Source organism: Bos taurus, chromosome 29, assembly GCF_002263795.3.
Source record: "Bos taurus isolate L1 Dominette 01449 registration number 42190680 breed Hereford chromosome 29, ARS-UCD2.0, whole genome shotgun sequence".
Lineage (NCBI taxonomy): Eukaryota > Metazoa > Chordata > Mammalia > Artiodactyla > Bovidae > Bos > Bos taurus.
This window is the reverse complement of record NC_037356.1, coordinates 42,590,216-42,602,970: the sequence shown is the minus strand read 5'-3', so window position 1 is coordinate 42,602,970 and position 12,755 is coordinate 42,590,216. Positions and strand designations below refer to the sequence as shown.

Sequence of the window (12,755 nt, the reverse complement as noted above, 5' to 3'; positions counted from 1 at the left end):
GACCGAGTGAAGGTCATAGGGAAAGGCGGGGCCACGTGCGTCCGCCTCTAGCGGGCAGCCACGCATTGACTCACGGACCATGTACAGATTCTTTTATTTCTCTAAGGGCTCAAATTCCACGTGGGCAGGGTCGGGCTTGGATCTGGGTACTGGACAGGGACCAGGGCTGGAGTCGGGCACTCGCTGGAGCCCGAGGCGGTCCTCTCAGACCGCCAAGACTTGCAGCCTCCTGTTCCGGCGCCTTTTGAGCCCCTCGATGTATCGCTGCAGCTGTTTGGTCAGGGAATGGTCCCGGCCTATCTCTGATTGGTAACCTGGAGGGTAGAGCTGTATTCAGGGCAGTGAGCAGGGGCATGGCCTCCCCATCAGCCAGTCTATGTTAGTTCGGGAAACTCTGGATCTTCAGGGTACTGGAACCTGGTGGTTTTGTTTCAAATGGTCAAGTCAGAGACCTGTGCTCCAAACAGATGGGAGATTCAGAGTGGGATGGGGTGCTGAGGTGGAGGATGGATGAGGAAGGCAAATTTAGAGAAGATGTTGCCGGCCTGAATTAGGGCACTGAGAGCAGGAAGCTTTGGGAACACCTCTTGGACCACCCCCTCTAAGCCATTAGCTCTTAGCCCTCCCCACCCAACCCTGACTTTCATAAAGTAAGCAGGGCAACCAAAGGAAATTTACTCCAATAATCCACTGTCCAAAGGCTCTAGGAAGGGGCCAAGGCCACACAAAGGCTGTAATTCCCAATAGGCAAGTGGAGAAATGGCCTTAGAAAAGCCACAGCAGGTTAAGAGGGGCTGCACTGAGGCTACAGCCCAGTCCTGTGACAGTCACTCCGTACTCTGTCCTTTGGGTCTCCCTGTGCCCAGTCTCCTAACTTTTTACTTTTCCTAAAGCTTCTGGAATATTTGTGGGTGGTAAGGGAATCTGACAAGGCAAACACATCCTGAAACCCCACTCCTATAGGACCAAGGCCTGCAAAATCCCCCAGGGTCTCTTGTGGAAGTTGGGGGCAAGGGTGGGGGGTGGCGTGCAGGGAGTAGGGGGTGGGGAGGCTCACTCCGGAGGGCTTCGGTGAGTATTTCCAGAGCTTCATTCTCCATCAGTTCAGTCAGGGGCAGGGGCAGCTGGAGAGGCAGCAAGAGACTCAGATGAACAAAGGACCCCAGCTCTACCCACAGCTGAAATGCCCCAACTTTGCCCTCCAGTTCCAAGACCCCCAATTGACCTGCCTGCCCCTCCACCCTACAAAGCACCCCCACCCTCCCACCCCCAACTTGCTCACCCTCCACCCCCCACTATACTCCCAGTCTCCTTGGTGCCTCCAACCCTGCTCTGCTGTTCCACCCAGTAGGCTCGATGGGGTGTGTGCCTCGAGATATTGAGCGATGACACTGAGGAAGGCTTTTCTGGGAGAAGAGAAAAGAGGGATTTGTCATTTGTAGACTGCTCGGGCTTCCCTGGAGCAGAGAAGATGTAGGGGTAGGTTGAGGGTTAGGGGGCTCCAGAGACCAGCTCCAGATACTACTTGAGTGGGAAACAGTATGGGACAGTGGTTTACAAACCTGGGCTTTGTTGTCCCACCCTCCGAGATGACAGTTCGGACTACCCCGCTTTGTGAGACTTAAGGCCAGTGACTGACTTTCTGACCCTCAATTTCTTCATCTGTACAATGGGATAATAAGACTGGCCCCCTTATAGAGGTTGTGAAATTTAAAGGCGATCATGCAAGGGAAGCTGAGTGCTTGGCACAACAGCAAGTGCTCAATAAATAGCATATTGTTGTCTGCTCCAATTCCCTGACGAAGGCCTGGAGAGCAGAGGTGGCAGGGAGAAGGGCATGCCCCAAACAGCCTGGTAAATAGTATTTACTACTGGAAGTAAAGGAAATGGCAAATTCCTGGAGAAGGAAATGGCAATCTACTCCAGTACTATTGCCTGGAAAATCCCATGGACAGAGGAGCCTGGTAGGCTACAATCCATGGGGTGGCAGAGTCCGACACGGTTGAGCGACTTCACTTTCACTTTCACTGGAAGTAAACAGTATAACAACTGTAACCAGTGACAATGAATAAAAGGTAGGCACTCCCTCAAATAGCTCAAATCCACAGAAAAGGCATTAACTCCCTCCTTTCAACTATTCGGTGATTCCATGGAAAACACTCCACGCCTTTGCGTATTTTCCTGCCCGTCTCTATGGCCCCAGGACCTTGTGCGACGCCTGCCCGGTAGGGGGCGTTCCTAGAATGTCTGGTTGCTTTAAAGCGAGAAAGGTTAGCGTGGGGCGCCCCTTCCAGGGAATCCTAGAAACTTAGGTCCTACTGTTTTCCCCCATTTTACGGCAATAGAAATTGAGGCTCTGGCCAGCCCCCCAGCTCGGGCGCCCACAGCCCGGTGAGGCCACACACCGTTGTCGGTCTTGGAATCGTCCTCCTCTAAACGGCTTCCCTGGGAGCTATCGCCGCCAAGCTCCAGCTCCTCTGGCTCTTCTGGCTTGAAGCTGTCCTTGTCCTCTCCGCCGTCGGATGCTTCCCAGCCACCCTCTGCGTCGTGGCCAGCCTTCTGGTCGTAGGACCAGAGAGTCTTACCGCTTACGCTAACGTCCTCCAGTTCCGAGTCCTCGCGGACCGTGGGCAGCTGCACATTCAGCTTCGGCTGAGACAGAGTAGCCGTGGTCCACATGTTCCGGATGTCCTGCAGGCTCGACCTGCCCGAGCCATGGTGGCTCGAAGACTTGGCCGACGCCTGTGGGCCACACACAACGAGGGAAGCCGAGGGTCGTGGGGAATCGGGAGGGGAGGGAGAGCAGGCTGGGACCAGGGATCCTGAACCCAACCAGGGCTGACACTCCCCTGCTGGGGGCGGGGGGAGATGGGGGGCGTGGGGGGTGATTGTTGGGAGCTGCCCTGAGCCAGGGCTGAATGAGAGGACAGTCAGGGGCCCAGGGTGAGCCTGCGAGCTGGCAGGGTGAGGAGGACCAGGAAGAGTTCTTACTTTTAAAGGCTTTCCCTCCATGCTTCTGCCCCAACGGACCCAGTTGCCACAGGCCTCCGGGCGAGGAGGGTGGGGGAGGGGTTTCACGCTCCTTGAACGGGGAGGGGCAGGGTCCCGTCGGAACGGCCCATGGGAGTCTCGCGCGCGGAGAGTTCAAGCTACAAGCCTCCACACTAGATGCCCTTCTGTCTCCCCATCCCTGGCCGCATAGCCGCACGGGGCATGGACTCCCCGCGCATCCTGGCTGATTCTCACTCCAGACCCTACCGGCAACTTCAGGCAGAAACACCGGTCCAAGTACCCCTGAGAGTGCGGTCCCTTGACCGACGGGAGGGGCATGGGTTCGGCCTGGGGACCCTGGCGGGAGGAGAAGGAGGGAGCGGGGCCTGACTTGCCCGGGAGGTGGCCGACGACGCAAGCACTCGCACACCCTTCTCGCGTTCCCGCAGCTCCACGCCCGCAGCCGTGCAGACTGTTTCCGTTTATTGATGCGGGCTTTGAGGCACAGTCGTGAGGTGTTGTGAGGGACAGGCCCGGCCGGGACAGCGAGACAGAAAGCCGTGGGAGTCTGGAAATGGATGAAGTGACAGGGCCAGGAGCAGGGGGTGGCAGACAAGCAGCCCATGGCCTCCTCCCCAGGTTTCGGTCCGGTCGGTCGAGAGAGGGCTCTTTGGTCAGACAAGCAGAGCATGCCGGGGTGAGAGGGCCAGAACGAAGCCCTTTGAGAGGCCGGGGCCGGTGTCCTCCCTCTACGCGGGCACGCCTTTGTCCCGGGGGCGCCCCGGGCCGCGGGGCCGCGACGGTTTCCTGGGGGGATTGAGGGGGCGGCGGCGACCCCGTGGCGCGCGGGGCAGCGCGCAGCCGCGCTCGCTCTGCGTGTCCGAGGACTCGTCGATAAAGGCCAGATTCTCGCTGGGGTAGTCCAGCGCGGAGGCCGTGGGCGGCGTGGGCGGCGTGGGCGGGGAGGGCGGGGAGGACGGCTCGGTCTTCTCCGGGGCCGCAGGGGATAGGGGCCTGCTGGCAGGCTGCGCCGTGCAAGGCGGTGGAGGCAGGGGTGGCCGCTCCTTCTCCAACGGCGGTGGTGCCGTGGGCCCAACTCGCTGGGTCACCCGCGCGGTCACGGTGCCCGTCCAGCTGGCGGCCTGCGCCGTGAGGCCACCCATCTGCGCGGGGAGGAAAGGCAGTCCTCGACCAGGGATCCTCGACCGTCTCTCCGCAACCCCGGGAGCCTGCGCCGTCACCCGTCAGGCATGGCCCCTCTTTTCCGCCTGGTCCTCCTGCCTCATGAGTGGGAAAAGCCCGGAGGAGGGAGGGCAAAGCTCATCACCAGCCACATCCTCTCCTTTCCTCCGCCTGCACTGAAATGCTCCCTTCTCCAGAAGAAAAGACCCGAGGTTTTGTATCAGCTCTCCCTTGTCCCCAGAGACCTTTGTGCCTCCACCTACTCCACGGCCAGTAGAGGGGGTTACAAAATACAACAATAAATAAAACTACAACGACAAAACGCAGCAACAAATAAAATTTTAGTATAAGTATGTCCCATGCAATATTTGAGACATACTTGTACTCAGATAACATTTGCAATTTATCCGATATTCATATCCAACTAGGATTCCTTCATCTTTATTGGCTAAATCTGGTAACCTTTAACCATGAGAGTAGAGACTGGAGTCAACTGCAAACCTGTCCGAGCCTATCCCTTTGATCTCAACCGGTGCACACCGTGGCTCCCTCAATCCCTGTCTTGGGGAGCCCACACTCTGGAAGGGAAGGCGGGGTGGTCCACCGGCTGCTGGGGAACAGCGCGTCAGCACCACAGCGCAGGCGCAGGCGCGGCGTCGAAGCAAGGGGCGCCTACCTCTGCGCGAGTGCGGCGGGACACGACTCGCAGCCAGTTCCCGATGGTGGTGAGCACTGAAGCGAAGTAGGCCAGGCCGAGCAGGATCCAGAACCACACCAGCGGCTGGTAGGCTGCAAAGTTCTGGTTGGGACTGGCCCCTGAGACACCGCCGGGGAGGGCAGAAAGAAGTTGATTGTGAGACACGCCTTGAGCCCATGAGTCTCGGGTTCACTGTCCTTCCCAACTCCTGGAGAGGATCCGCCCGCCCCAGGGCCAAGGGTCTGAGCTAGAGTGCGTGAATAGACGCAAGGAGACAGACTGGGAGTGACTTGAAGGTGTGCAAGAGAAGAGTAAGTGGAGGTGCTCATGCGCAAGAATGTGAGCATGTGTGAGGGGTGCATGTGTACAAGAATGTGGCATGTGTGAAGGGGTCACTTAATATACGTGTGAGCATGCATGGGCGTGCAGGCATGCAAGACCGTAAGTAGGCAGGAGGTGTCGCAGCCCCGCCAAAACGTGAGGGTGCATTCAGTGAGCGGATGTAGGGCGTGGAGCAAGCGCGTGTGAGCTCACAAGCGCCCTGTGGAATTTCGAGAGAGAAGCCAGATGGCAGAGCCCGTGGGAAGGGAAGAGCAACCCAAGAAAGGTGGCCTCACCGGCCACATAGTCCCCGAAGCCCACCGTGGTGAGTGTCACCACCACGAAGTAGATGGCCTCCAGCTTGCTCCAGCCCTCCATGTAGCAGAACACGAACGTGGGCGTAAGGACAAAGAGCAGGCAGCCGATCAGCAGGAAGAGCACCGCGGATAGAATTCGCACCAGCCCCGGTGGCACGTGCCACTTCTGCAGGGAGGGGCCGAGGAGTCACCAAAACCTCCAGGCTCACACCCCACACCCCCTCTTCTCAGAACCACCAGTGTTAGAGGTTCGCGGGATTCAGGCGCCCCGCCCCGCTCACATGCCCCGGGCTGGGACGGACGTAGGTAAGGGTATCCCGAACCCAACGCCAGGGCGCACAGGGCTTGGAGCAGCTCACCAGGAAGATGGCTTCGATGTGACCGATGCCACGGCGCAGGGAAGAGCCTAGCCGGTCCCCGACCCCGGCCAGCAGTATCCCAAACAGCGGGATCCCCACCAGCGCATAAAAGATGCAGAAGAGGCGCCCAGCGTCTGTGCGCAGGGCTGCGTTGCCATAGCCTGGGCAGAGGGGCCGTGCAGCAGGTCTAGGGGCTACCTGGCACCCCCCTAGCTCCCCCTGCACCTTCCCCCATGAGAAAGCCCAGCCACCCCTTGCCCCCTCTCCATGCCCAATCCCTTCCCCCACCGATGGTTGTGATGATGGTGCCTGAGAAAAAGAAGGCACTGCCCAGGTCCCAGGCTGAATGGTTGCTGTTACTGGTTGAGTTGGTGTCAGGGTTCGCGCCCCCTCCCAGGGCATCAGCCACATCCTGCAGGACAAGGCGCAGAAGGAGGAACCTCAGTCCTTGCCTCCTATCCTGGCCAACCCCTGGCCCTCCAGTCTCTGAGTGCTTCCCTCCTTACCCCTCCCAGCTCTCCCCTGCCCTCTGGTCTTCTTGAAGGCAGTCCCTTAGGGCAGACATTGCAGATTGGGCAGCCCAATTTTGTTGTTTGACCAACACATTGTTGTAGAAACGTTTGAGTTATCAGCCCCTTAATTTCACATAACAGATTTCCAGTTTTACAGTGGTCAGGAGCACAGACTCTGGGACCAGCCTGCCTGGGTTCACATCTTGGTGCTAAGTGAAGCTGAACTGCACTTCCATTTCTGCATCTGTCAGTTGGGGATGGTGATAATAGTACCTTCCTCAAAGAGTTATTGTGAAGAGTTAAAGCATTCACAACAAAGCAAGCATTGTGTAGTTGTTAAATGATTACCCATGTAGACAGCATGCTCAATGAGTTCAGCTTTCCAGGGACCCCACCACCTCTACTTCCCCATAGGAAGCTGACTTTGAGTCAGTCTCTTGCCTTCAAAAATCTGATTAAAGTTAGGGACCCTCCCTCCAGGAAGGTTCACATACCAACAAATTTTGCATCCAGTTTGGGGAGGGTCATGGACAGACAAACCCTTCCCCACCCTGCTGAAGTCCAAACCAAACCCTGTGCTACACAGTAGATGCTCACTAAAGGTGAAAGTGAAAATCACTCAGTCTTGTCCGACTCTTTGTGACCCCATGGACTATACAGTCCATGGAATTCTCCAGGCCAGAATACTGGAGTGGATAGCCTTTTCCTTCTCCAGGGGATCTTCACAACCCAGGGATCGAACCCAGGTCTCCTGTATTGCAGGCAGATTCTTTACCAGATGAGCCACAAGGGAAGCCCAGATGCTTATTAAATATGATTACATTCATGAAATGGCCATGTGTCTGCCCATCTTGCCAGCCAGTTGGCCTCCCTCCCAAGACAGAGTCTGTGTTTTGAGAGTGCCTGCCCTAAGTGATGGAGGTCAGAGCACAGTGAGGAGAGAGCACAGGGGGCCCTTCCCCAAGCAGCACTGAGCCAGGACACACAGGCGGCAGTGTGAAGGAGGTCATAAACCACCTTCTTTCTCTCTGACTGCAGTCCTCATTAGCAAGACACATTCCAAATTAATCTTCCTAAAGTGACAGCCCCAAATCTTCCATCCCTCTCTGCTATCTGCAGAATAGAGTCTGAGTTCCCCAGCCCAGCCTGTAAGCCCCTTCTCCATGTGGTCCCAACCTCCCTTTCCCGAGTCTTCTCTCCTGGGACTTCCATTTTGGAGCCCAAGTTACAGTGACCTTATCCCCAGATTTTGAGACGATTCCATTTCCTGTAATAATCTCTTCATGAAGCCAAGAAGTGAAGTGTATGATTAAAAGTTATTTCATTTTATTTTGCAACACTTTTCCAATAAATTCACAACTTGGGAAAAAATCCTTTGTCATTCTGGGTGTTCTAATTTTTGCTTCAAATGACTAGGCATCTGCTAAATCCAAGAACTGCAAAACACTCTGAGCTTTCCAGTTTCCACGCCTTTTTCCATGCTGTTCCTCTGCCTGAGAGTCTCTTGCAACCCAATCACACATCTCTAAATTCTACCCATCTCATCTGCTTCATCAGTTACTGGCTCTTCCCAAAGACCCTGGGGCATTTCCCTCCTTGCCATCACCCTCACCCTGCACCTAGGCCAGGGCTCAGCATACAGCTGGCAGTTAACAAAGAAGGAAGTAAGGAAAACTCCCCTTCTACTAAATCCTACAGTGAACTTTCCCTGGAATCGGTGCCTTCGCCTAGATGTGACATCCTCTAGGCTACAGCCTGCATATGTCCACCCCAATATCAATTTCCCTGCTCACCCTATCCTGGACAGCATGGCACCTAGCACAGAGTAGGTGCACAATTGCTGCATGACTGGCTAATTATAGAAGAGAAATAAAGCAGCTGTTGTCCGCCTTGCATGTTTCTGCCCTTCCTTTTCTTCTTTTTTCATATCCAGGAGAAAAGCTATTCCTTTGTGAAGATAAAATAGGTCAGGTTCCCTCTCTCCTCCTGCCCTGTGGTGTGGTCAGACACTCTCCTACCCAGAGTGTCAGAGAGCCTTTCTGGGCATTCTCTGGGTCAGAGACAATGTCCAGTTGCCTGTGTCCTGGCCCCACCCCACCCTCAACTCTGCTCCAGGTCCTGCCACCTTGGGAATCAGCTGGAACACTGAGTCCCCATGCTGATGCCTCCTCCTTCCATAAGAACAGGCAGGAAAGGAAAGGTGGGGGGAGGTTAGCTTTTCAATAACATAATACACATTAATGTAATCAAGTTAAATGTTAGGTGTTTTTATTTTTTTTTTTTAATATGACAGTGGCTCAGAAATCAGAGCGAGAGCAGAGGTGCTTGCCTGACAGTAGCATGAAAGGCTGCGGCCCACTCTTCCTTTAGTCACTGAACCAAAGCCCACCCCATCCCTGATTTGCACTCCCTCTAGCTTTCACTTCACAAGCATGTGTCGTGGCAGGAAGGTGTGCTCAAGCTGGCATCCATGATGGCATGGATTGGCTTAGGGGAACCTGGAACCCTCCGAAATCAAGGGTACGTATTTATATGTGCACTTTTTTGGAGGTAGGGGGTGGGGAAGTGTTCACAGTGTTCTTGGGTTTCTCTGAGGCATCTGTGACTCTAAAGAAGCACAGGAACTAGTGTAGAGATGCCAGATTTAGCAAATAAAAATACTGCATGGGACAAATTTGTGTTTTAAAAGTATTCATCCTTGAGCTGAAATTTACATTTAACTGGGTATTCCAGCCTTCATCTGGTAACCCTAAACCTGTGAGTTAGACCTGGGAAGACGTAACATATCTCATATGCTACAGCTGTTTATTCATTTCTTCCTTCACGGGTTCCTTCACGCAATCACTATCACACGCCAGGCAACCCAATGCTGGGCACAGCAAGGAAAACAAATGCAGCCCATGGCCGCCATATTGAAAACACAAGAGACCTGGATCCTGGCCTCTGCCCCGCACCCCTCCAGCTGCACCCTGCCTTCAGGGGTGTGGGTCAGGAAGCAGCACTCCAGAACAGGGCCCCAGCCGCATGCAGCTAGTATCAGGGGGTCACGGGTGACTGCTGCAGGTCTCTCCCCCACCCACGCACCTTGATGAAGAGCCCCAGGTCCTGGTCGCTCACACATGGATGGGCCCTCAGGAACTTCTCTCGCACCTCCCCCAGCTCCCTTTGGGCCTGCTGCTCATGGGGCTGCTCCAAGGCCTGGAACACCAGGGCACCGGACACCAGGTAGAGCAGGACCAGAGCCAGCAGTGCCAGTAGTGTGGTGCTGCGCATGGCGCGCCCAGGGGCCCGGCCAACTCCACTGCCTGCCTGGGGAGGCTGGGCAGGGGGTTCCTGGGGAGCTGCAGTCACTGCGGGCAGAACCAGGGATGCCGGGGTCAATCATCTGGCCTGACACCCCTACACCCTCCTTCTCCAACCCTACACACGCAAAGGTCCTGGGAGCCCCCGGCCCTACTACCTGCAGAGGGTCTCTCCTCACACCCCTCTGATCAACCCGCTCCTGGTACCAGGACACACCCAGTGCCCACCCCACCCCCACCTCAGTCCTCCCCCTTACCTCCACTGCCCGGCCCTCAGCCCCAGTCCGGGACTCCAGGGTGTGAGAAGAGGGCACAGGGAAAGGAAAGGACGGAGAGTGGAAGGTGGAAACAGAGACAGCCTGCCCAGGGAGAGGCGGGGCCAGAGAGGAGATGCTGGGGGCCTGGAGAGGGACCCCGCCTTCCAGCTGGGGGCTGAGGGGGAGCAGAGGACCACGCCGGGCAGGGACGTGGATGGCGGTCCGGCTTGTCCGCCGAGGTTGCAGCAGCATCTTCGCGGCTTCTCCCTCCCCTCCTGCCTCTCCTTGCCCGGCTTCTAGAGGCGATAGGCCGGGCTGGGAGCCCCCAGGGTCCCCAGCGCCCCGCTGGGCTTTCGAGGAACCCAGGGGCGGGTCCCAGTCGCTGCGCAGAGGCGAGGCTGGGTGGAGGGGAAGGGAGGGTACCGGGTTCCGGGAAGGAGCGGGATGGGAGCGACCAGGGCCGGACCAGCGCGGCATCCCCCAGGACAGCTGCCGGCTCCCCCGGGACAGAGCGCGGCGACGCCCACGCGCACACACGCGGGCACAAAGACCAGCGCGCCCACGCTCCGCCCTGCGGCTCCAGGCGGCCTCGCTGCCCGGGTTGCATGCACACCGTCCACCTGCACACACCCCGGACTCCGGGGCACACCGGACCTTCAGGGCCGTGCGCGCCGGGCCAAGGCCCCCAGAGGCCCACACACATGTGTGCACAGACTCACTTCCACGCACACCCAGATCGCGGGGCCACCGCGCAGCGCCCGCCGCCCAGACACCGCACACCCGCCACTCGCTCCCACCACCTCCCCGCGTCTTCACGCCGACGCCTCGGAGCGTGACGGGCGGCGGGCGGGACGCACGGCCGCAGGACTCCCGGAGGTGGGCCCCCTCCCAGCCGGTCTCCCCCTGCGCGACCCAGCCCGGGAGCCCGGCCTGCGGCCCCCGCCGTCCCGCACGCCCTCCCCGCGCCCGCGCGCCCGCCCGCTCCGCCCCGCACTCACTGTTGGCCCCGCTGCGGCTGCGGCTGCGGCCCGGGCTCCCGTGCGGCCTCGCCGGTGCCGGCGGGGCCGCGGAGGCGGCGGCAGGGGCGGAGCGGGCGGGCGCTGGTGCTGAGACCCCCCTCCTGCCGCCAGAAGCCCCCCTCCTCCCGTGTTTAACCCCTCCAGCACCGCTCTTCCCTCGGTGCCTCGCCCTCGCCTCCGGCTCGGCTCTCCGCAGCCCCTTACCTGAGGTTGCCCAGCCCCCCAAACCCAGCCCGTCCCGGGAGGTGAGTGGCACAGGAGCCCGAGAGGGGTCGCCGCTGGGTCAGGCCTGGAATCTCAGACTGGGGCCCTGGTACTGCCCTGTGGGCTAGCCAGTGTGGCCAGCGGCACGGCCCCAACTTGGACATCAGCCGGCTCAGTTCTCCGGGCCGGCGCCACGCTAATTTCCCAGCATCTTCCAGGCCCACTACCAGATCAGAAGGGCCCTCAACTCCCCTCCCCAAGGGACAGTCCGGCCCTTGGGGTCTGCACTCCTGAGGGAGAGACCCCAGGGGACAAAGGGGTGGGGGATCCACGGAGGAAACCTGGAATTGGCCGAGGTAGGGTTAGGACCAAGCTCTGAGAAATCAAGCTGGGCACCGCCTGCCTCTACTCCTGTATCCCCATCCCTCACTCCTTAGTTCCATGTCCATCCCAGCCTGGAAGGGGTAGCGGCACTCCCTCTCCCACTGTCTGAACAGCAGGGCTCTGAACTTATCTCCCCTCTTCTCTTGCTTGCTTCTTAGCAACTCTCATCTTGCCAAAAACCCTTCCCTCCTCTGGGGTCCTCAGCCTTCACTTGGGTGGTTTTAACTATGGGCTCTAGGGCTGACCACCCCATAACAGTAGGGGGCCTAGACTGGTGACCAGACTCTCCAGGCCTCCCAGTCCCCACTTACAGAAAAGGGATGACTAATTATCACCTCAGGATGCTGTGCTGAGCATTAATGAGATCGGTATTTGTAAATGCTCGAAACACAGCCTGGCACTCACAATTGAGTGCCCTACAAATGTCAGCAATTTCCCTTTCAACTGAAAGTGATTGTTCAGCTTTGAGCTGCTTCTCTTGAGTCTCAGAGGCCCATCTCTGGAGGTACTGAGGCTTGGGGCTCAGGACAGTCCCAGGTGAAGGGTTTCAAGGCAGGCTCAGTGCTAGGCCCCAGGAGCTCCAACGAGCTGGACCAAATGGCCAGATACAGGGGCGAGATAAATGACTCTCTGATAAATGACTCCCAGCCATGGGACAGAGGATATATCTGTAAGGCCTGTGATTACAGAGGGCAGCAACTGCACTATCAGGGACAGTCAGGGAAGGGGCTCCCCAGGCAGACTCTGTGGGGGCAGCCTGGCCAAATTGGCACAGGCTAGGGCGATGGGGGCTGCTTTTCCTCCACCAGTCCTGGACTAACTCATGGACCTGAAGGCCAGGTTGGGCATAATGACAGGGAAACAGGGTCCCTAGAAATCCCGATCCACTGAGGGTAAGAGGCATGGCAGCCATGCAGTCACAGTGCCAAGGGACCTGGGGTGGGGTGGGGAGGGACATAGTTCCCTGACCTGGAAATGGCAGGGTTCATAGAGGTGACATTTGAAGCAGTTCCCGAAGAAAGAGTAGAAATTGTTCAAGCAGGGAAGGGACTGGAGTTGGGGCTGGATTCTTCTGGTCTCTTTTTTTTCTTTGGACTCCAGGTTTGTCCCTCTCCTTACTCACCAGCCTTGGGGGAGGTAAATGGCCCCAGCCCAGCCCAGTAGCCCCCTTCGAGGGCCAGTGTCCAATCAGCCTTAGACCGAACAGATG

The 12,755-nt window shown here is 57.8% G+C and overlaps 2 protein-coding genes across 4 annotated transcripts; both read right to left on the bottom strand.

Moving 5' to 3' along the window:
* Positions 1-77: 77 nt before the first annotated feature.
* On the bottom strand, positions 78-3,362 carry CATSPERZ (catsper channel auxiliary subunit zeta). Of its 2 annotated transcripts, none has more exons than XM_015461316.3 (5): positions 2,992-3,362; positions 2,406-2,742; positions 1,327-1,406; positions 1,058-1,124; positions 78-314 (listed from the first exon to the last, which is right to left on the bottom strand). In XM_015461316.3, the coding sequence occupies exons 1-5, from the start codon at positions 3,010-3,012 to the stop codon at positions 205-207; spliced, it is 615 nt and encodes a 204-aa protein (XP_015316802.1). In that variant the 5' UTR covers positions 3,013-3,362; the 3' UTR covers positions 78-204. The 2 variants fall into 2 exon arrangements, 1 of the variants encoding a protein (XP_015316802.1); XR_001495469.3 differs by having other exon boundaries at positions 223-314; positions 1,283-1,406.
* A 91-nt stretch (positions 3,363-3,453) lies between these two features.
* Positions 3,454-11,104, bottom strand: KCNK4 (potassium two pore domain channel subfamily K member 4). 2 transcript variants are annotated; one of them, XM_024987650.2, is made up of 7 exons: positions 10,937-11,104; positions 9,464-9,729; positions 6,156-6,279; positions 5,868-6,028; positions 5,488-5,674; positions 4,850-4,989; positions 3,454-4,154 (listed from the first exon to the last, which is right to left on the bottom strand). In XM_024987650.2, coding segments are annotated over exons 1-7 (1,293 nt in total). In that variant the 5' UTR covers positions 10,938-11,104; the 3' UTR covers positions 3,454-3,740. The 2 variants fall into 2 exon arrangements, with proteins under 2 accessions (XP_024843418.1, XP_024843419.1); XM_024987651.1 differs by lacking the exon at positions 10,937-11,104 and adding an exon at positions 9,939-10,026.
* Positions 11,105-12,755: the final 1,651 nt, after the last annotated feature.